The sequence below is a fragment of the Staurois parvus genome, unplaced genomic scaffold (assembly GCF_062004578.1).
Source record: "Staurois parvus isolate SC_StPar_1 unplaced genomic scaffold, SC_StPar_1.0 ptg000467l, whole genome shotgun sequence".
NCBI lineage: Eukaryota > Metazoa > Chordata > Amphibia > Anura > Ranidae > Staurois > Staurois parvus.
Window position 1 is genome coordinate 157,523 of NW_028318263.1, and position 22,049 is coordinate 179,571.

The 22,049-nt window shown below is 44.8% G+C and overlaps 1 protein-coding gene across 1 annotated transcript in view; it reads left to right on the forward strand.

The window, feature by feature from the left end:
* Positions 1 to 22,049, forward strand: part of HHATL (hedgehog acyltransferase like) — a 52,113-nt gene that overhangs the window by 25,638 nt on the left and 4,426 nt on the right. The window contains exons 7-11 of the mRNA XM_089689025.1: positions 1,168 to 1,339; positions 3,901 to 4,045; positions 7,978 to 8,013; positions 10,020 to 10,221; positions 20,082 to 20,223. Coding sequence (XP_089545151.1) covers positions 1,168 to 1,339; positions 3,901 to 4,045; positions 7,978 to 8,013; positions 10,020 to 10,221; positions 20,082 to 20,223 — 697 coding nt within the window. The remainder of the gene's footprint in view (positions 1 to 1,167; positions 1,340 to 3,900; positions 4,046 to 7,977; positions 8,014 to 10,019; positions 10,222 to 20,081; positions 20,224 to 22,049) is intronic.

Sequence of the window (22,049 nt, forward strand, 5' to 3'; positions counted from 1 at the left end):
GCGGTATATCGCATGTGATTCGCGCAGGAACCACACCGCATTCCTGTGCCAATCACACGCGATTTGTGTGCGGTGCGATCGGAGACGTACATTTTGTATGGCTCTAATTGCACCGCACACGCACCAAAAATGTACAGGACTCTTTTTTTGGAGTCGGATCGCATGGGTATTCACACCTATGCGATCCGATTCTGCACATCGCGCCTCGTTTTGCGGACTGAGTTCGGGGTGTTAAAGTAAACATATAATTACGGTAACACCCTAAAAAAATATATAATACCCTGTAGCATAAAGTCTCACCTTCACCCTGGAAAGTGTATCTATATCTATATTTATCTAATATGCTACCTGAAACATAAATCTCCCAAAAAGCGAAAAAAGCAATAAATATAAAAAAATTGTCCAAAATAAAGCAATAGTGTCCCAAATAAAGTCAATATACAAAAATCACACACTTGTGTCCTCAAAAAATTCAAATCATAAATAGTGATTTAGATATAGAATTGGAATCACTATTTATAATTATAATTTTTTGAGGACACAAGTGTGCGATTTTTGTATATTGACTTTATTTGGGACACTATTGCTTTATTTTGGACAATTTTTTTATATTTATTGCTTTTTTCGCTTTTTGGGAGATTTATGTTTAAGGTAGCATATTAGATAAATGCAGATTTCGGGGTGTTATTAACCCCTTTACGCCAGCCGCACACAAATGGGCCTAGACACCGAGCGGCCGCACATTTGCGTTCATGTAAGAAAAAACATATGTGCTGAGAGCGCGCACCCTGCGCGCTCCCCAGCACATGTGTCCGGTACTCATGGAAAGGTCCCGGTCTGCTCTTTCGATCGGGACCTTTCCCGATCATGTGACCGCCGTGATGACACGTCACGGCGGTCACATGATTCCTAAACCACGCCCCACCCGCCCTTCCTCCCGGCGTCTGAAACTTTTAATGGGCCGGGAGGCGCCAGCGGGAAGGGGTTAATTTAACATACACCCCCGCAGCGGTTCGCATGAATGGGGTGCGATTCTGAAAACGCTACGAATTCCGCACAGCGCCAGTGTGAACCCGGGCTAAAATGATTTAGAGATTGCTGAATTGCTGGAGTCTCAGGTCTATAATCTGACGTTGAGTTGCTCGTGTTGGGTTGCTCGTGTCACAGGTGAATTCCCGGTCGCTGACCCGCAAAGAGAACGAGATGTGGAACATTCGTGTCCAGGCCTTGGTCCACGTGCTGGTCATACTTCTGGTGGACGTTTTCTTCCACTTCCTGTACATTCTCAGCATGCCCTCCGACCTGAAGTTTGTGAAGAAGTTGTCAGATTGGTCTCTGGGTAACGTATCCCTTCTTGTCACCTAAATGGTAACATGTTTCTTCCTTCTCTCTGGAGTCAGCCAGGGCTGCAGTTATTATTATTATTATTATTATACAGTATTTATAAAGCGCCAATAGTTCGCTCAGCGCATGTACATTACAATGGGGGACAGAACATGTGACAGAACAATACCAATACAATACAATACATGAGGGGATCGAGGGCCCTGCTCCTTGGAGCTTACAATCTAGGAGGGAGGGGATGGTGGCACAGGAGGAGATAGCTGTGGGGGATGGAGTGGTAGGAAGAGTGGAGGAGGTCGGCAAGTTAGCAGGGGGTGGGGTAGGCTTCCCTGAAGAGATGGGTTTTCAGGGTGCGCCTAAAGGAGAGGAGAGTAGGTGATAATCTGATGGGTTGGGGCAGGGAGTTCCAGAGGATGGGTGACACCCTGGAGAAGTCCTGGAGGCGGGCATGGGAGGAGGAGACCAGGGAACTAGAGAGAAGGAGGTCTTGTGAGGAGCGGAGTGTGCGTGTTGATGAATTCCTTCTCAGTAAACCCCTTTATTTAGCTGCCAGCTCCAGCTGATGGACCTCCTTCTAGAAAATGCTAGTTTCCTGGCTGTTATGACATTTCAGTGGGTTCCAAACAATACGCACTGACCTAACCAGGGGCGGGCTGACAACTCATGGGGCCCCAGGGCAATAGGAAATCATGGGGCCCCTGTGTCTTCGCCAACACTCAATCCACACCTAAAAAAGCCTATGAAAGGTACCAGGGGCATCTCATGGGGCCCCCTACTGACCCCAGTGCCCGAGTGCCTAAATGGTCAGCCGGTCCCTAGACCTAACGCAAGCATTTGGCCAGTAAAGCAGCCTCAAACTCAACACCAGGCGTATTTTTTTAACCCCTTACCGGGCATCTCCAGCATCCCTTTAACAGGGTCTGGGGGTGGGAAGGATCGGGCAATCATGTGACCACTGTGATTGGCTATTGTAGGGGGTCACATGATCAGGAGCCTGTCCTGCTGGCTAAGGATACTGGGCAGAGACCGAAAGCTGTCTTTGACAGCTCTGCCCCTGTGCCTGGAGCGCGCGCTAAGCATGGAAGGCTCTGCCACCCATGGACGTGTATGTGTGAGGCATGGTCATTAAAGCCCACCTTCTTTGTTTCATAGATGGCAAGAGGTGAAACACCCCCCCCCCCATCATTTTTATGTCTTCATTTTCTAAAAGCCATTCTCTCCAATTATCTGCACAGTACCACTTTTCCGCCACTAGATGTCCTTAGTCTTCCAGGTTGAATCATGCCCAGTGTGACTCAGCCAAGAAGACTGAGGAAGGACTGTGAGTGCAGGGTGTCATGGCCAGGGCCGTGGATAAGGGGGTACCACCATTCCTCTTGTATGGCCTGCAGGGGGGCCAAGGCAGCTGGGTGCATCAGATGTAGACAGGATGGGTGAACGGGGCAGTTACTGGAACCAATCTCTTGTATGGCTCTCCCTGCAGCAGCTGAAAGCCGGCTTCGTCTCCTCCCCCTGGCTGGCTTTCAGCTGCTGCAGAGAGAAATATACAGGGGACCGGTTCCAGTAATTTACCAGCCCCTTTCGTTCCTCAATGAACACAATGAATGATTGGTACCGATTACTCACGGTGTTCATTCATAACTGAAGCCTAGTGAACTGTGGGGTTTTTTTGTGAGGATGGGGGAGGCCTTGTTAGGTTGGCTGTATGGGGCCCTGTGGTTTGGGGGGGCCCTTTCAGGTTGGCTGTAAGGGGCCCCATGGTTTCTAACAGCAGCCCTGGTCATGGCTTCCCCTCTCGTTTATGGTATCCTACACACATCATTGAGGATTGCCCACTGCCAGGGAAGGACCGAAGATGGTAGGACCCAGCGCATCATGGCACCAGCCAGAAGAAAAAGGGGCAGGGGCCTCCCGGGGTGGAGGGAAGCACAGAGCCTGCAGTTGGGCTTTAGAGCGGAACTGCGGGCAAATATACAAGACACAAATCAATGCAGCTCTGTATTAATGAACAAAGCAGTGTAGGTTGTGGAATTTGACCTTGCATCCCATATGGAAGATAAAAAATATATTATTCCCAAATATATTGACATATATTTTTAAAAATATATTCTTCAGATTTTTTTTAACATATAAAAAAGTCATTTTTACATATATTTGTAAATGCATTCCAAAAATGTAGATTTGTATTTTTAAAGACATGCAGTATACTTGAAATGTATTTTTAAAAATATTTGTCATATATTTTGTAATAAAAATGCATTTCAACATGCAGTGTGTATGCATATGTATATATATATATATATATATATACACTCATATATATATATATATTAATATATTATAAATGAGTTTTGTTTTTGTTTTTTTTCAGTTACTATATTTTTTTTAATTATTATTTTTTTTATTTATAGATTTATTGTGTATATATATATATATATATATATATATATAAATATTCTGTATTTTTTTTATCATTTTATAACTCCTTAATATTAACATTATACACTGACTGGCCCTCACAGTGTATGAAAATGTTGCTTTTTTTCCCCTCTGTAGCGGGTTTGGCGTACTCCAACCTGGTATATGACTGGGTGAAAGCAGCTGTGATGTTCGGGGTGATAAATACTATCTCCAGACTGGACCACTTGGACCCACCGCAGCCCCCCAAATGTATCACCATGCTTTACGTCTTTGCTGAAACGTAAGTCAACGCAGTGCTGACATCAGTGCCCCGGGTGTCACCACAGAAGGTGTCGCAGGGCCCATACGGTCAGGAGAGGGCTCTAAGAATGTTCACTCCATTCCTTGTGCGTTAAAGTTGTATTTAAATTTCACACCAGGACCCTGCAGCTCATAGTTAGCCCCCCTGTGCCACGTAAAAAAAAGGAGTCTAGTTATTAAAAAAATAAATCCATTCATCCAGTGAAGGTGCCTTCCTTCTGTGCAAATTGGGCAAAAATAAATGGTCTTTAGGCTATTTTCTCCTATGGCCAGAAGGAAAATACTGCATTATGGCCACTAGATGGAGATGAGGAACATAGAAAACACATGTCTTTGGAGTAAGGGATACAATGTACAACTTCTAGAGAACGCTAGAGGGAAATAGCCAATAGATAAATAAATTGGTGTCTGGGGGTAGAGAGGCCATGGTTCAAGGTGGAAATCTCTTAACCCCCCCCTCCCCCTTTTTATTTATTTTTTGCCTTAGATTTGGCTTTGTTTTTACATGGAGGTGGGGGGTTTCATGCAAGATCAGGAAGGATTTTTTTTCCCTGCAGGAGCATATTGGATCGTGCTTTGCTGGGGTTTTTTTGCCTTCCTCTGGATCAACTGTGGGTGTAGGATTGTAACTTTTTTTTTAGTGGTTGAACTGGATGGACTTTTATCTTTTTTCAGCCAGACTAACTATGTAAGATCCTCTTTAGTCCTCATGCACACTGTACGTTTTTACAGCGGTTGTTTTTGGCTTTTGACATTTTTTTCTACAGCTAATAAACCCCCCAGCATGTTATCTTATGTGTCCATACACACATAGACTGGTATCAATGTTTTTTGGCTGAAAAAAACCCCCCAGATTTAGTGGGTTTCTAGAGGAGTTTTAAAAACGCTCTAATGCTGAAAAAACGCGGCAAAACACAGTAAATCGTTTTTGGACTTTTTTTGACCAAAAAAACATTTTTTTTTAGTCCAATAAAACTCTAAAAAACGCAAACCCGAAAAAAATGGCTAAACACTAATACAAAAACGCTAAAAAAATCATTTTTGGACTTTTTTTTTAGTCCAATAAAACTCTAAAAAACGCAAACGTGAAAAAAAGTGGCTAAAAGCTAATAAAAAAACGCTGAAAAACTCCGGTTTTTAATGTGGCTTTACACAGCTAATGTTACCTGCGTTATTAAAACGCCCCGTGTGCATGGAGCCTTCAACTTGATCACATTTTTAATTCATGGCTCAGCTAAATTGGTGCACAGAATGAAGGATTATATATTGCATTTTATTTTTTTGTATTCGTTTTTTTTTTTTTTTTTTTTTATTGATTTTAAGACATGCATACATAGTATTGCAATACAATTCTTAAAAAGAAAAAAAAAACTACAAATCAAAAAGTGTGTTAGGGCTCGCTAGACATTTTAGCCAAATATTTTAAGATATACATACATAGTATTGCAATACAATTCTTCAAAAAAAAAAACAAAAAAAAATTATAAATCAAAGAGTGTGTTAGGGCTCGCTAGACATTTTAGCCAAAAATCGGATGCATAACTCTACAGATACAGCACAGGATGAGGATAATGCAGAAACTAAAGGTATATATGATATATTAAGCGATGAAGTGGAGGTAGGGGAAGGAAGGGGGAGAGAGGGATTTGGAGGATAGAATACATTCTAAAAACATTGTTGGACGTGTTCTCTTTTTCTTTTCTTTCTGAAAGTTTATAGGGTTTATTTATTTTTTTAAAAATCATATAGTAGTTCACCCATTGAAAGTGCATGCAAAGGCAAACATGAATGTTATCAGGCAATTTCCTGTGCTGTTCAAATGTTCTTCATTGATTTAAAATGGAAAATACTGCATTTTGGCCACGAGATGGTGGTAAGTGTAACACTATTTTCCTATGATACTTAGCACCATCAAATGCACCATCAAATGGCCAAATAATTTTTTTTTCCCTGTTTTAACCGCTTGACCTCCAGGAAGATTTTACCCCCTTCATGACCAGGCCATTTTTTGCTATTCGGCACTGTGCTACTGTAATTGGCAATTTTGCGGTCATACGTCACTGTACCCAAATTAAATTTATATCATTTTTTTCATGCAAATAGAGCTTTCTTTTGGTGGTATTTGATCACCACTGGGGTTTTTATTTGTTATTATATAAACGAAAAAAGACCAAAAATTTTGGAAAAAAAAAAAAACAATATTTGTTACTTTCTGCTATTAACCACTTGCCTACCAGGCACTTATACCCCCTTCCTTACCAGGCCAATTTTCAGCTTTCAGCGCTGCCGCACTTTGATTGACAATTGCGCGGTCATGCAACATTGTACCCATATGAAATTTTGATAAATAGAGCTTTCTTTTGGTGGTATTTAATCGCCACTGGGCGCTTTACTTTTTGCGCTATAAATAAAATATTGCCAAAAATTTGAAAAAAAAAAAAAGTTTCTTTGTTTCTATTATAAAATTTTTCAAACAGGTAATTTTTCTCCTTCACTGATGTGCGTTGATGAGGCAGCACTGATGGGCACTGATAGGCGGCACTGATGGGCACTGATAGGCAGCACTAAAGGGCACTGATAGGCAGTACTAATGAGGTGGCACGGATAGGCGGCACTGATAGACAGCACTAATGAGGTGTCATGGATAGGCGGCACTGATATGCAGCACTGATAGGTGGCACTGATAGGTGACACTGATGATGGGTACTGATAGACAGCACTGACTGGCATCACTGCTGGGCACTGACTGGCGGCACTGACTGGCACAACCGCTGGGCACTGACTGGTGGCACTGACTGGCAGCACTGCTGGGCTGCACTGGTGGGTGGCACTAGTGGGCAGCACTGGTGGGTGGGCACAGGTGGGTGGCACTGGTGGGCACAGGTGGGTGGGCACAGGTGGGTGGCACTGCTGGGCACAGGTAGGTGGCACTTCTGGGCACAGGTTTGTGACATTGCAGAGCGGCACAGGTGGGTGCACTGCTGGGCACAGGTGGGTGATCTGCTGGGCACAGGTGGGCGGAGCTAGTGGGCGCACTGCTGGGCACAGGTGGGCGGAACTTGCGGGTGGCACTGCTGGGCACCGATCATCAGGGCACTGATCATCAGTGCCCTGATGATCGGTGCCGATCCCCGCTCTGACAACTGCCGGTTCTCAGCAGTACTTTCCTCACGATCTGACAGCGTGAGGAAAGTGCAGCCGAGAACCGGCACTTGCATTTCCCTCTGATCAGCGTGTCATTGGACACCGCTGATCAGGTGGTAAAAGGCCTCTGTGATTGGCCTTTTACCACATCACGTGATCAGCTGTGTCCGTAGGACACAGCGATCACGGAGATCGCCGGGTGCGCGCCCCCTGGGGCGCGCAGGAGAGCGCGTTCTGGGGGGACGTCATATGACGTCCACCCAGAACTGGCCGGCCGCAGTGCAGCCATCATTCGGCTATCTGCGGTCGGCAACAAGTTAAACATATCTAACAAAATAATAGAAAAAAAGATCCTAGATCGTTCTTGCTGTGCAGAGCTCTGTGTTGTTTGTCAACACAGGGCTCTAGGCTGTGATTGGACGCAGGTCCCAGCTGTGAATCATTGGCCGGGATCTGCTGACAAACTCCCGCTGAGTCAAATCACACGGGTAGGTGCGTCCGAAAACCAGAAACAAGCAGAGACATATAGATATGTCGCTATGCCAGTAGGTGGCAGTATATGTACTGTGGCAGGTCAGCAAGTTTGTAAATCAATTAAATACATTCAAGCAGCACAGGACGCGGTCTAATAACATTTGTTTTGTGTCACATACAATGCATGTATCCTGCGTGTACTCTCACTGGACACATTGTTACAGTATTTTTTACAATCAGTGCTCCCCCATACGTCTAATCCATGAGTCTTGATGGTTCTTTCTGCTGTTTCAGGCACTTCGACCGAGGAATTAATGACTGGCTGTGCAAGTGAGTACCATCGGGGTGACTGCTATTCCAGGATCACAGCGGATATTGGGATTCTGTCTACCAGACATTTCAAAATCAATGTCATTGTGTCCTCCCCATTGACTTCAATGCATATTGGTGAGACAGTGAAATGTTGACAAACTTTTCCACTTTTTCTCACCCCTGGTCTTGGATCCATCAGCAGTGAGAATCCCCGGCACATAATTCCTGTTCTGTTCCTGTCACCCTGGGAGTCTGAGATGTTTCTGCCCAACCTTGTGTGTCCTATTTCTTCCTGTTACATTCTCCATTGTAGAAAATAAATAAAAACCCAGCAGATATGGTGGGAACTCCTCATAATGGGCCCAGCGGGTGTACAGGGAGAACATGCAAACTCCAGGCAGGTGGTGCCGTGGCTGGGATTCGAACCAACGCCCCTAGTACTGACAGGTGGAAGTGCTAACCATTTAGCCCCTGTGCTGCCCGCTTATGGTGAATGCATTAGAAAATATGAAGTAGAAGTAATTTGGTAAATAACAATAGCAGATAGGAAAGTATATCATATTTGTTTTAAACTTTTCTTACATTTCTTCAGTTACTTCCTGGTTTCTGGCCTAGGCCAAAATGATGTCATACATCCCAGGAGTCTTCAGGAGAGTAGGAGCTCTCTCAGCTAAGCAGCACAACCTCCTGACTGCATGCCTGAGCTAAAGGCAGTTGGATTATAGGAAGTAAATGCTACGTGAATCCTCTGACCTTACTCAAGATGGCTGAGGCTAGAAATGCTAGGGTGGGGGAGGGTTCAAAGTGACTTCTCAGCAAAATAAAGCAAGGAGACATGGATGGATGGGGGAATTTGCTGTGAACAGGGGCAGACTGACCATTCGAGCACTCGGGCACTGCCCGAGAGCCCAGGGTCAGTAGGGGGCCCCATGAAATGCCCCTGGCACCTTTTATAGGCTTTTTTGGATGTGCTTTGAGTGTGGGCAATGACACAGGGGCCCCATGATCCTCTATTGCCCGGGGACCCCATGAGTTGTCAGTCCGCTCCTGGCTTTGAATATTAAAAATGAATTCAGAAGCATTTTTGGTTTGTGGTGCTCAGATACAGTGTAGTTCCACCTTAACCCCCGGTTCACATCTATGCGGCTGTGCGGGCCGCATTTTACACGGGCATGAGAGCCCATTCATTTGAATGGACTCCCATGCCCGTGACACGCAGAGAAGAAGTCCCTGCACTGCTTTGGAAAACGCAGCCGAGGTTCCCAGTACGGTTGCATTTTCCAGTGCGGGCGGCGTACCATTAGAACTCATGGCACCGGCCCGCGGGTCCGCCATTCTCTGTGCGGGTGGTGCGGATGCACAGATTTTCGTGCGGATCCGCAGCGGCACCACCCGCACAGATGTGAACCTAGAGGTGTTCTGTCTCTCCAATCGAAGCATTGAAAGTGTGATCTCCGTAACTTACAGTTGTGATGAGATAGCGATAACTCCAGTCTTAGTTGAATGACACAGGCAGTGATTCGATCCAGAAGACATCTTGTAGATCTTGTGAAGTTTATTCCATAAACTGAGAGAATCTTACAACAATGAACATTCGATAGGTCAAAAGATCATAATGTGATCTGCTTCATGATATGAGGCTAGAAGCTGCAATGCATTACTGGGAAAAGGGGTGGGGCTTACTATACAGCATGAACTAAACCAGAGGAAAGGGAGGAGCAGAGACAAAATACAAAGAACACTTAAAGGCATAGGACAGTCATGTGAAACATGACAAGGGGTAACAGCAGCAGAGAAAACTGAGGTCACCTGGCTGGGATGACTAGCAGAATCGTTGGGATCACAAAACTGACCTAAAACAAGAGGAGAAGTTATCTGCAATATAATTATTTGGGTTGAGCGTTCACCTGGAGCTGTGCTTGCAAACAATTCCTGTTGTCACTGCCATGGTGAGGGTTTTATGATTACATACTATCACATTATAATAGTTCTTTCCCCCCCCCCCCCCCGTCCTTTTTGCTCAGGTACGTTTATGATTTCCTCGGTGAGGGCCACAACAACATCAAGAAGGAGCTGGTGGCCACTGTGTCTACGTTCCTGGTGACCACGCTGTGGCTGGGCCCCTGTGACATTGTCTACATCTGGTCCATATGCAACTGCTTCGGCCTCAACTTTGAACTCTGGGTGCAGAAGTTTTTCGAACTGCCGCTATTCGCCAAACTGGAGGTGAGAGGGGCTTAACTGCTTGCCTACCGCTGCAATTTTTTTTATTTTTCATACACAGGTTTAAAAAAAATCTGCATTTTCTGCTAGAAATTACTCTGAACCCTCAAACAATCATGTATTTTCTGAACACAGAGGCCACTGGATAATAAAATGGTGGCAGTTGCAATTTTTTTTATGCGGTACAATATTTGCTCAGTTGTTTATCAAACACTTATTTTTAGGAAGAAAGACATTAAAGTCATTTTAGTGCAAGCAAACACATTATGCTCAGTTGTTTGCTAGTATATAAGATGACATAACATCGAACAAACGGATACCAAACATGTCACACCTTAAAATTGCACATGCCAATAATATTGCAAAACACTCTGGTGGCCGAAATTGTCCATAAGTGATGCTTGGAAAGCCTTTGCAGGTTATCAGCCATGAATTATGACTCTAGGATGACTTGTCACATGTAGTACCTGGGTGGAGGCCCAAGTGACGAGAAGGCTCTGGTCCAAACACACCTGAATGTGGGAACAAGGGTGCAAGCAGTGGCGTAACTAGAACCTTTAGGGCCTTGGTGCAAGAAACCATGAAGGGCCCCCCCTGACTCCCGGCTGGGGCCCTTCCTTCTGAACCCAGTGATGGAACACCAGGGCCTACAAGTGTGACTTTTGTGTCCCTGGTAGTTCCCCAGCTGGTGTCAGTAGTTTTTTTTTTTGTTTTTTTTAAATATTATTTTTTACAATTCCTTGAGGAGCCCCATTGGGGGGCTTAGGTGAGTTATCATGGGGGAAGGAAGGAAGGAAAGGAAGGTAAAGAAGAGAAGGAAGGAAGGAAAGGAAGGTAAAGAAGGGAAGGAAGGAAGGTATGAAAGAAAGGAAAGAAGAGAAGGAAGGAAAGAAAGGAAAGAAGAGAAGGAAGGAAAGAAAGGAAAGAAGAGAAGGAAGGAAAGAAGAGAAGGAAGGAAAGAAAAAAGAAAAGGGGAGGGGGGAAGGAAGGAAAAGACAAGGAAGGAAGAGGGAGGGAAGGAAAGAAAAGAAAGGAAAAAAAGCAAGGAAAGGAATGGAAAAGGAAAAGAAAGGAAAGGATGGAAAGAAAGAAAAGAAGAAAAAAAGAAGGGAAGGAAAAAGGAAGGAGGGAAGGAAAGAAAAAAGAAAACACAAGAAAGAAAAGAAAGAAGGGAAGGAAGAAAGGAAAGAAAAAAGAAATGAGAGAAGGGAAGGAAGGAAAGGAGAGAGGGAAGAAAGAAAAAAGAAAAGAAGGGGAGGGAGGAAGGAAAAGGAAGGAAGAGGGAAGGAAGGAAAAAAAAGGAGGGAAGGAAGGAAAGAAAACAAAAGAAAGAAAAAAAAGCAAGGAAAGGAATGGAAAAGGAAAAGAAAGGAAAGGATGGAAAGAAAGAAAAGAAGAAAAAAAGAAGGAAGAAAATAAAAGAAGAAAAAAAAGGAAGGAAGGAAAAAGGAAGGAGGGAAGGAAAGAAAACACAGGAAAGAAAGGAAAGAAGGGAAGGAAGGAAGGAGGGAAGGAAAGAAAAAAGAAAACACAGGAAAGAAAGGAAAGGAGGGAAGGAAGAAAGGAAAGAAAAAAGAAATGAGAGAAGAGAAGAAAGGAAAGGAGAGAGGGAAGAAAAGAAAAAGAAAAGAATTGGAGGGAGGGAGGAAGGAAAAGGCAATGAAGGAAGAGGGAAGGAAGGAAAAAAAAAGGAGGGAAGGAAAGAAAGAAAAGAAAGAAAAAAAGCAAGGAAAGGAATGGAAAAGGAAAAGAAAGGAAAGGAAAGGATGGAAAGAAAGAAAAGAAGAAGAAAAGAAGGAAGGAAATAAAAGAAGAAAAAAAGGAAGGAAGGAAAAAGGAAGGAGGGAAGGAAAGAAAACACAGGAAAGAAAGGAAAGAAGGGAAGGAAGAAAGGAAAGAAAAAAGAAATGAGAGAAGAGAAGGAAGGAAAGGAGAGAGGGAAGAAAAGAAAAGAAGGGGAGGGAGGGAGGGAGGAAGGAAAAGGGAAGGAAGAAAGGAAGGAAGGAAGAGGGAAGGAAGGAGGAAAGGAAAGGAAAGAAAGAAAATAAGAAAAAAGGAAGGAAGGAAAGAAGGGAAGGAAGGATGCTTGGGTGCCAGTCCTGGACAGTAGATAATGGTCTGTAGGGATGGTCTGCAGAGACAGTGACTGATGCAGCAGAAGGATGTCCCTCAATCACCTGTGGAAGGAGCTGTGGTAGGCAGTCCCCGGCACTTGTGGTGTGACATTACAGGGTAGAACCCAGAAGGCGGAGCACTTAGAACCTGATGTGGGTAGATGAAAGAGATGTCATCTGGAAGCTCAGCCAGGATCATACACAGATGACTGGAAAAGGAGACGTGGTCAGGAGCCAGGCCTGGGTCATACACAGGTAGGTAGCCGGCAGCATAGGCAGGGTCTGGAGACAAGCCAGTTCATACACGGAAGGTCAATCAGCAAGCCAAGGTCACGATCAAGTAAGAGTCAAGGAGATGTCCAGGGACAAGCCAAGTCAGCAATGGGTAGTCTCGAAGCTGGAAAACCAGGAAACACAGGATCAAGATCCACGGGTAGCTGAAGATCACCCAGCAATCATCCAGTTCTGAGGTTGAGCATGCATGAATGGGCGGCAAAGCGTGAACATGTGCTGGTGCGTGCAGACGTGCACACTTTAATGTGCCAACATGTGTTCCTACCAGGGGCGGACTGACAACTCATGGGGCCCCTGGGCAACAGGGGATCATGGGACCCCTGTGTCCTTGCCCAAACTCAAAAAAGCCTATGAAAAAGATACCAGGGGCATCTCATGGGGCCCCCTACTGACCCCGGGGAGTTCCCAAGCTTCCAAATGGTCAGTCTGCCCCTGGTTCCTACACAGGTTACTGGCAGAAATTCCTTGCCTGTGTGCTGGTGCATGCGCACTTCAATTTGTGTCCTGACATTACTGCTCTCACTTTGATGTCCGCAGCGATACTTCCCATGTGAGGCACCATTTATGTTTCCATACCCTACTCACCCTACTCTGTGCGTTTGAATTTGGATGTGTATGCGAGCGACCAGGGTACTTTAAAAGTGTTTTTAATTACTTATTGAATAGAATTTATTTTGTAACACTTTTGTTTACGTTTTTCTTTATTAAAATGTATTGCTACGGTATGGGGCCAACAGGCCCCCTATTTGATAGCACTAGGCAGGTGACAGGTCCTCTTCACGGAGACATCAGAGGTCTATTAGACCTCCAATGTCTCCCCTGCAGCTAATCAGTAATTATCAAGTCATTAGTCGCAGGGGAGCTCCTCCTCTCTCTATAGGACTGGGCTTCCAGGAGGAAAGGGAGAGCCAAGGACCCACCGCAAGCGCCATGGTAGGGGATCACATTCAGAGTCAGAAATAAGTGATTGCTTTGACCTGAAATCACTTCACCAGTTCTAAAAATGATGAGCTTGCTTTAACCCCTTGGATAATGTGCCATGTATATGTGTCTGGTGTTTGCCAGAGACGAGTGCTGATGTGGTCATGGGCATGAGAGAACAAAAGAAAGGGATACGCTGCTCCCAAGGCCTGAATTGGGTTACCTCCAGGGGCGGACTGACAACTCATGGGGCCCCCGGGCAATAGAGGATCATGGGGCCCCTGTGTCCTTGCCCACACTCAAAGCACACCCAAAAAAGCCTATAAAAGGTACCAGAGGCATTTCATGGGGCCCCCTACTGACCCCGGGCCCTCGGGCAGTGCCCGAGTGCTCGAATGGTCAGTGCGCCCCTGGTTACCTCTGTTGAAGATCAGGTGCTCGATGCAAACAGGGGCTCGTCCTACGTCCCACAGACTGCACAAACCTAACGGTAAAGACTGGCTGCACTGTATGGCTGCAGAAAAATGTAAGCGCTAGAAACTTCACTCATCAATGTGAACAGAGTTCCCATCAGGACCTCCTCCGCTGTTTCACCCACAAGGCTGGGCTTTATTGCAATGCTCCTCTATTATTGAACCCGGCCTTTTTGGATGAAATGCGTCAGCCCAGGAGCTCCCAGGTGGGGGATTTCTGTCTATGTGTGAGTGCAGACGGTCTCTTCCTGTGGATTTGGTCGCGGGAGGACAGTCAGAAGTACTGAAGTTTGATAAGGGACGTTTCTCAAACACTCGTGTTGGCAATCGTATTATCCAGATGGTCATATTATTTGAGGTTTTGCAGGCAGTTCTGGTGCTGGACTTACAGTGCTGTGAAAAAGTATTTGCCCCCTTCCTGATTTTTTTTGTTTATATTGTTTTGCATTTTTAAATAATTGAGATCATCAAACAAATTTGAATGTTACACAAAGATAGCCCGAGTAAATACAAAATGCATTTTTAAAATGTGTGATTTCATTTATTAACCACTTCCCGTCCGGCCGTTGTATATAAACGGCCGGGCGGTGGCAGTGCAGGGTCGGGTGGCAGTTTATAAACGGCCTCCCTGCCCCCTGCTTGTGCACGCTCCCTAGGAGCGCGCAGCACCGCGATCCGGTGCCCGCTGTGTCCTCCAGACATAGTGGAACACCAATTGTCGTACGGGACCTCCCTGCGAGGTCCCGGTCATGTGATCACTGATTGGCCAATCATTGATCACATGCAGAGCAGTAAGCAAAATGTCACTTCTGACATCATTGCTTACTACGTGTGTGAAATCTGTGAATGATCACAGAGATCACATGGTACAGGGCTATTCACAACAGTCTTGTACCATATGACAAGCTGTGACCAATCACAGCTCACACAGTAGTTCTCAATGGCTGCAAGAATGCAGCCAGAGAGGAGAACTGATTGATTTTACAGCCTTTATGGGTGTAAAAGCAATCAGTGTAAAAAAAAAAAATCTTCATCACCGCCCACAAGTAGTACAGTTCTCTATGGTGACACTGTACTGCTAGGGTGACAGTATGTAAAAAAAACAAAAAATAATATAAAAAAATAAAATAAAAATGTAAAAAACATGTTTAAAAATTATAATTGCTGGTTATAAACTAATTTGGGTTATTTTTTTTTACTAAAAAGATAACGCAATAAATTTTGGCCAAGATTTATGATGAAATATTATTTATTTGCAACATTTTTTTCTAAATGTTTGGACTTTTTCATTTACATAGCAAAAAAATAAAAATCCCAGCGGTGAATAAATACCACCAAAATAAAGCTTTATCTGTCTCAAAAAAATTGCAAAAAAATGAATATGGGTGCAGTGTTGCATGACCGCGCAATTGTCATTCAAAGTGTGATAGCGCTGAAAGCTGAAAATTGGCCTGGACAGGAAGGGGGGGAAAGTGTTCGGACTGGAAGGGGGGGAAAGTGTCCGGACTGGAAGGGGGGGAAAGTGTCCGGACTGGAAGGGGGTGAAAGTGTCCAGACAGGAAGGGGGGGAAAGTGTCCGGACTGGAAGGGGGGGGAAAGTGTCCGGACTGGAAGGGGGGGAAAGTGTCCGGACTGGAAGGGGGGGAAAGTGTCCGGACTGGAAGGGGGTGAAAGTGTCCAGACAGGAAGGGGGGGAAAGTGTCCGGACTGGAAGAGGGGGAAAGTGTCCGGGGGGGAAAGTGTCTGGGGGGGAAAGTGTCCGGACTGGAAGGGGGGGAAAGTGTCCGGGGGGGAAAGTGTCCGGGGGGGAAAGTGTCCGGACTGGAAGGGGGGGAAAGTGTCCGGACAGGAAGGGGGTGAAAGTGTCCGGACTGGCAGGGGGTGAAAGTGTCTGGACTGGAAGGGGCTTGTACCATATGACAAGCTGTGACCAATCACAGCTCACACAGTAGTTCTCAATGGCTGCAAGAATGCAGCCAGAGAGGAGAAATGATTGCTTTTACAGCCTTTGTGGGTGTAAAAGCAATCAGTGTAAAAAAAAAAAAATCTTCATCACCCCCCACAAGTAGTACAGTTCTCTATGGTGACACTGCAGCTAGGGTGACAGTATGTAAAAAAAAAAAAAATAATAATACAAAAAAATAAAATAAAAATGTAAAACAAGTGTTTAAAAATTATAATTTCTGGTTATAAACTAATTTGGGTTTTTTTTTTTAATAAAAAGATAATGCAATAAATTTTGGTCAAGATTTATGATGAAATATTATTCATTTGCAAAATTGTATAAGAAAAACACTTTTTTTCAAAATTTTTGGACTTTTTCATTTACATAGCAAAAAAAAAATCCCAGTGGTGAATAAATACCACCAAAATAAAGCTTTATCTCTTTATCTGTCTCAAATAAATGCAAAAAAATTCATATGGGTACAGTGTTGCATGACCACGCAATTGTCATTCAAATTGTGATAGCACTGAAAGCTGAAAATTGGCCTGGACAGGAGGTGGGGGAGTGTCCGGAATTGAAGTGGTTAAAGGAAAAAAGCTGTCCAAACCTGCCGGGCTCTATGTGGAAAAGTAATTGCCCCCCCCCCCAAACGTGATAACTGGTTGTGCCAGCAACAACTGCAATCAAGCGTTTGTGATAACTGGCAAGGGATTCTTTTGCATCGCTGTGGAGGAATTGTGGCCTACTCTGCAGAATTGTTTTCATTCAGCCACATGAATAGTCTGTTTAATGTCATGCCACAGCATCTCTATCGGATTTAATTCTGGACTTTAACTAGGCCACTCAAAAACTTTAATTTTGTGTTTTTGAGGCATTCGGAGGTGGACTTACTGGTGCTTTTCGGATCATTGTCCTGCTGCATAACCCGAGTGCACTTGAGCATGAGGTCAGGAACTGATGGCTGGACATTCTCCTTCAGGATTTTCTGGTAGAGCGCAGAGTTTATGGTTCCATCAATTATGGCAAGTCGTCCAGGTCCTGAAGATGCAAAGGAGCCCCAGACCACCACACTACCACCACCATGTCTGACTGTTGGGATGATGTTCTTTTTATGAAATGCTGTGTTAGTTTTATGCCAGATGTAACGGGACGCTCACCTTCCAGAAAGTTCAACTTTTGTCTCATCAGTCTACAGAATATTTGCCCAAAAGTCTTGGGATAATCAAGATGTTTTTCGGCAAATGTAAGACAAGCCTTTGTGTTCTTTTTGGTCAGCAGTAGCTTTGGCCTTGGAACTCTCAAATGGACACCATTTTTGCCCGGTCTCTTTCTTATTGTTGAGTCATGAACAGGGGTGGACTGACAACTCATGGGGCCCCCGGGCAATAGGGAATCATGGGTCCCCTGTGTCCTTGCCCAAACTCAAAAAAGCCTATGAAAAAGGTACCAGGGGCATATCATGGGGCCCCCTACTGACCCCGGGCCCTCGGGCAGTGCCTGAGTTTCCAAATGGTCAGTCTGCCCCTGGTCATGAACACCGACCTTAACTGAGGCAAGTGAGGCCTGCAGTTCTTTAGATGTTGTTCTGGGTTCTCCTGGATGAGTCGCCATTGTACTCTTGGAGTAATTGTGGTCAGCCGGCCACTCCTGGGAAGGTTCACCACCATTCCAAGTTTTCTCCATTTGTGGATAAAGGCTCTCACTGTGGCCTGCTGGAGTCCCAATGCCTTAGAAATGGCTTTGTAACCCTTTCCAGACTGATACAATACATGTCAATTACTTGGTTTCTCATCTGTTGTTGAATTTCTTTAGATCGCGGCATGATGTGTTTTTTAGATCTTTTAGCGTTCTTCACTTTGTCAGACAGCTTCTATTTAAAGTGTTACTAAACCCACAACAGTACAATCAGCCTGTAGATGCAGTAAAGCATTCTTGTTACACTCATTGTGGAACCTAAGAGGTTAATCCTCTCTATTGTGTAAAAAGGATGTTTGATCTGGTCTTCTCTGATCCTCCCCTTCTTCCAGTGTTCCCCTCTTATCTCCAGATAAGACATAAGGTGTGGAGTCACTCTGCACATGCTCAGTTTAGTGTCAGTTGCTAGAGAGTTTTTTTTCTTGGGAGAGTGCATATGATCAGCACAGGGCCAATAGGCACTGCCCAAACAGAGGTCAGGGGTTCTGCATCCTCCTAGAGAAAATGCCTCCTACAATCTTTAACCACTGATAGAAGTCAGAAGACTGCTATACAATATACTGCTGATGAGAAAAGGTATTTAGCCATTTATATTGACTAAAATGATTGAATTTCCATGCTCTGTGTACTGTGAGAGACCAGATATAGTGAATGCAGGGTCCTGGTTTTTGAAACACTTTAAGTGATTTCTTGATTCAACAGGTCTGGCAGTAATCAGACCTTGGTGTGGCAAGTGAAATGTAACTCAGCATTAACAAAAAGTGGTTTATCACAGTTGATTCATGATTTAGCAATGGCAGGGCAATTATTTTTTCGCATAGGGTCAGGTAGGTTTGGACAGCTTTTCTATCCTTAATAAATTAAATCATCATTTAAAAACTGCATTTTGTATTTACTCGTGTAGCACCCTCTAGTGTGCTACTAGAATAGTGTAGTGTATTGTAGGTAAAATCATTGTGTATGACTCATGGTAGGTGTGTGAGTCTGTGATTGAAGTCGGGTTATTGCAGATCAGCTGGATGATTTAACAGGTTGTGGCTCTAGCACCTCCTCCTGACTCTGGAGGACCATAGAACCAGAAATTGGTAAGCAGGAAGGGGTGGAGGCCTGATCTGCATGTTCATGAGGGTCCAGTCAATCCCAGGTTTGGAGGCCCTGGTGGAATTGTGGATTGGCCCATAAATATGGGAGAGCCAGACTGACAGGGGTTGGGTGGAAGATGGAGTGCTGAGAAGACTGTCGGTGCCTGGGAGGGGTCCCCTAGGTCTGGGGGGGGGGCTGCCTCCAGGCTGGGCTTGGGCTAGCTCTGGAGGATACATTCAGCAGTGAGGCGTGAATGGGATTGAGATTTGGAGCAGCAGGAAGCAATGAGGACAGTGTGAGTACAGCAGCCCTCTCTGGGGTCTACAAGGGGAAAGATTGGCCACACGTAGCAAGCTTTCTAAGGTCAGCGCTGGGCTCAATCCTTTATCCTTGTCCCGGGAGATCTTCCGAGAAGCCAGGAGGGCTGGTAGTGTTTTCAGGCTGTGGAGCAACTCTACAGGGGGGAGAAGACATCTCTACATGTAGCTACGAGAAGTAATGCTGATTTGTGAGAGGCTGCCAGTTCCTCACCCAAAAAGGGCAGCTGCTGCTGATCCGCAATGACTGACGGCTTTCAAGAAAAGAACAGTCCAGGATCTGATCTGTACATAGGAAGGAAGTGTCCCCCTTCCATTGATTCAAGTCAAACTGGGCATCCCATAATCCCTATTTCCCTATCCAAGTTGAATTCCCCTAATAAAACAACGAAACCAATCCCATGGATTGGTCATTGTCTTTGGATGCAAGTCTGTATGAGAAATACCTGTTGCCTGGCTGTGCGGAGAGAGGCTTAGGGATACCCAGTACACAGCGGCCCTCAAGAAAGCTCTACATTCTCAGATTTTCTTTGTGTAAAAATAAAATTTGTTTGATCTGAATAATGGGTGTGACAAATATGCAAAAAAAAAAAAATCAGGAAGGGGCAAATACTTTTTCCCAGCACTATATCTGGAGAACACTAGTGACCAACAATAAAAAAACACCCAGTTGGTTCAACTAAACTGGCCATGGTAGCCATGGGTGCTGCCATTAATGAGCTACTTTTTAAAATGCTTTTCTCTCAGCAAACATGCTAATACAAAGGCTGCAGTACTTTCTAAATTATTGACCCAAAAGAAGTAGAACATCAGAGGAAAATCAGAGGTCCTTATCTGCATACTTGATTCGGGTCAGTCATTTAAAGCATTACTTGGAGTAGCCGTATAGTTTGGGTGAGGGACGCTACCTTCATTCCATCATCTGCATTACCTTCATCAGTTTGGATTGCTTTGTAGGATTAACATGGATAAATACAATAAGTAGTCATTCACTTACTGTCTACATTGCTTCTCTCTCCAGGCCTCCTTACCTGAGTCCATGTCCCGGAGAATCCGGGGGATATTCGGCGCTGCCAATTTCTGGGCCATCATTCTGTACAATATTTTAGCCCTGAACAGCCTGGAATTTGCTATACTGGTCGCCAAGAGGATCCTCATCACAGGTAGGTACATACATTGAGGGTTAAAGAGTACCATTGTCATAAAGGTGCAGATTTACTTATAAAAGAGGTATATTCCCCCCTTTTTAGGTTTAATCTCATTTACCCCTTTCATAGCCTCCAGAAGGGAGCTGGGAAGGTGTGGAACATTACTGTGCACGTTTTGGATATAGAGGACAACTAGTTTGCAAGTGGCATGAAAGCCATCTATGTCAAATTGAAAGAACCAACCAGTGAACAGTGGTGGGGGGGTCTTCATCACCATCTGTATTCCATATATAATGCTCAACCCTGGCACCTGCCAACAATTCACACCTTTAGCCATGTGAATCGAGGAAGTAACACCTGTGAAGACTTCCAGATACTGAGGATGGGATTATGTAAATAGAACAGGGGGGGGGTTCCACAACTTTCACACCTATGTAGCACCCCTCCAGATAGCCAGGGGGAGCTAGAGTTTAATTTTTAGTAAGGGGGGCTGAGTAGCAGCTCAGGTGTAATAGTTGGGTTGATTTAGGGTCAGGGCTGAGAGGCTCTGCAGGTCAGTTCCCTGATACCTCTGCCTGCTCTGGAGATCTTGGAGAGGATTCTATAAGCAGTGGGTAGGGGTGAGGAGGGGCTGGCTTGCTCACTTAGGAGAACTTGGCTAATCCCCAAGCAGGAGGCTTGGGGCCAGTGCAGCCCTTAAATGTGGGAGAGCCTGCTCAGCAGCAGGAGAGTTTGGGTGGACGATTAAGTGAGAGGCTGGAGAGTAGAAGCCTGGGAAGGGATCCAGATGGGAAGGGGCTCACCTACAGGCAGAGGAGCTGGAAAGGAGGAAAGCTTAGGACCTCATCAGCCCCCAGAGCAAGGACCACCTGTGGAGCAGGAAAGGCACGGCACAGCGGAAGATCTGAGAGCAGCCACGGCCCATCAGCTCACAGACAGCGGACTTAGTGAGTAGACCTGCACCCCCTGGACCAGAAAGGGAAAGGAGCACTCTAGCAGGAAACTGGATTAGCTTGCTACCTGGGACTGTCTTATATTTAAAATAACAGGCACTGGATCCCCTGCCCAGGGATTCCTTCAGAGAACTGGATAGAGGAGTGTATGGGGTCTGGGGTGGTACATCAGGAGATGCTGGCTAGCTCTCCAAGGAGATAATTTTTGCTGCTAACCACTGCCTGTCCGGTTGCTGTATATAAACGGCCGGACGGTGGCAGTGCAGGGGCGGGTTGTCGTTCATAAACGGCGCCCGCCATTTTGGATTGTGCGCACTCCCTGGGAGCGCGCAGCACCATGATCCGGTGCCTGCTGTGTCCGGAGGAACACCGATCGCTGTACGGGACCTCTGTGTGAGGTTCCAATCATGTGATCACTGATTGGCCAAACAGTGATAACATGAATAGGTGTAAGCAAGATGTCACTCGTGACATCATTGCTTACTACGTGTGAAATCTGTGAATCACAGCTCACACAGTATTTCTCAATGGCTACAAGAATGCAGCCAGAGAGAAAGAGAAATGATTGCTTTTACAGCCTTTATGGGTGTAAAAGCAATCAGTGTTAAAAAAAAAAAATCTTCATCACCCCCCACAAGTAGTACAGTGTCACCATGGTGACATTGTACTGCTAGGGTGACAGCATGTTAAAAAAAAAAACCAAATAATATTATTTAAAAAAAAAAAAAAAAGTTAAAAAAAAATTTGAAAAATTATAATTTTTGCTTATAAGCTAATTGGGGTTCTTTTTTTTTTACTAAAAAGATAATTGAATACATTTTGGCCAAGATTTATGAAGAAAGATTTATTTGCAAAATGTTATAAGAAAACACTTTTTTTCAAAATTTT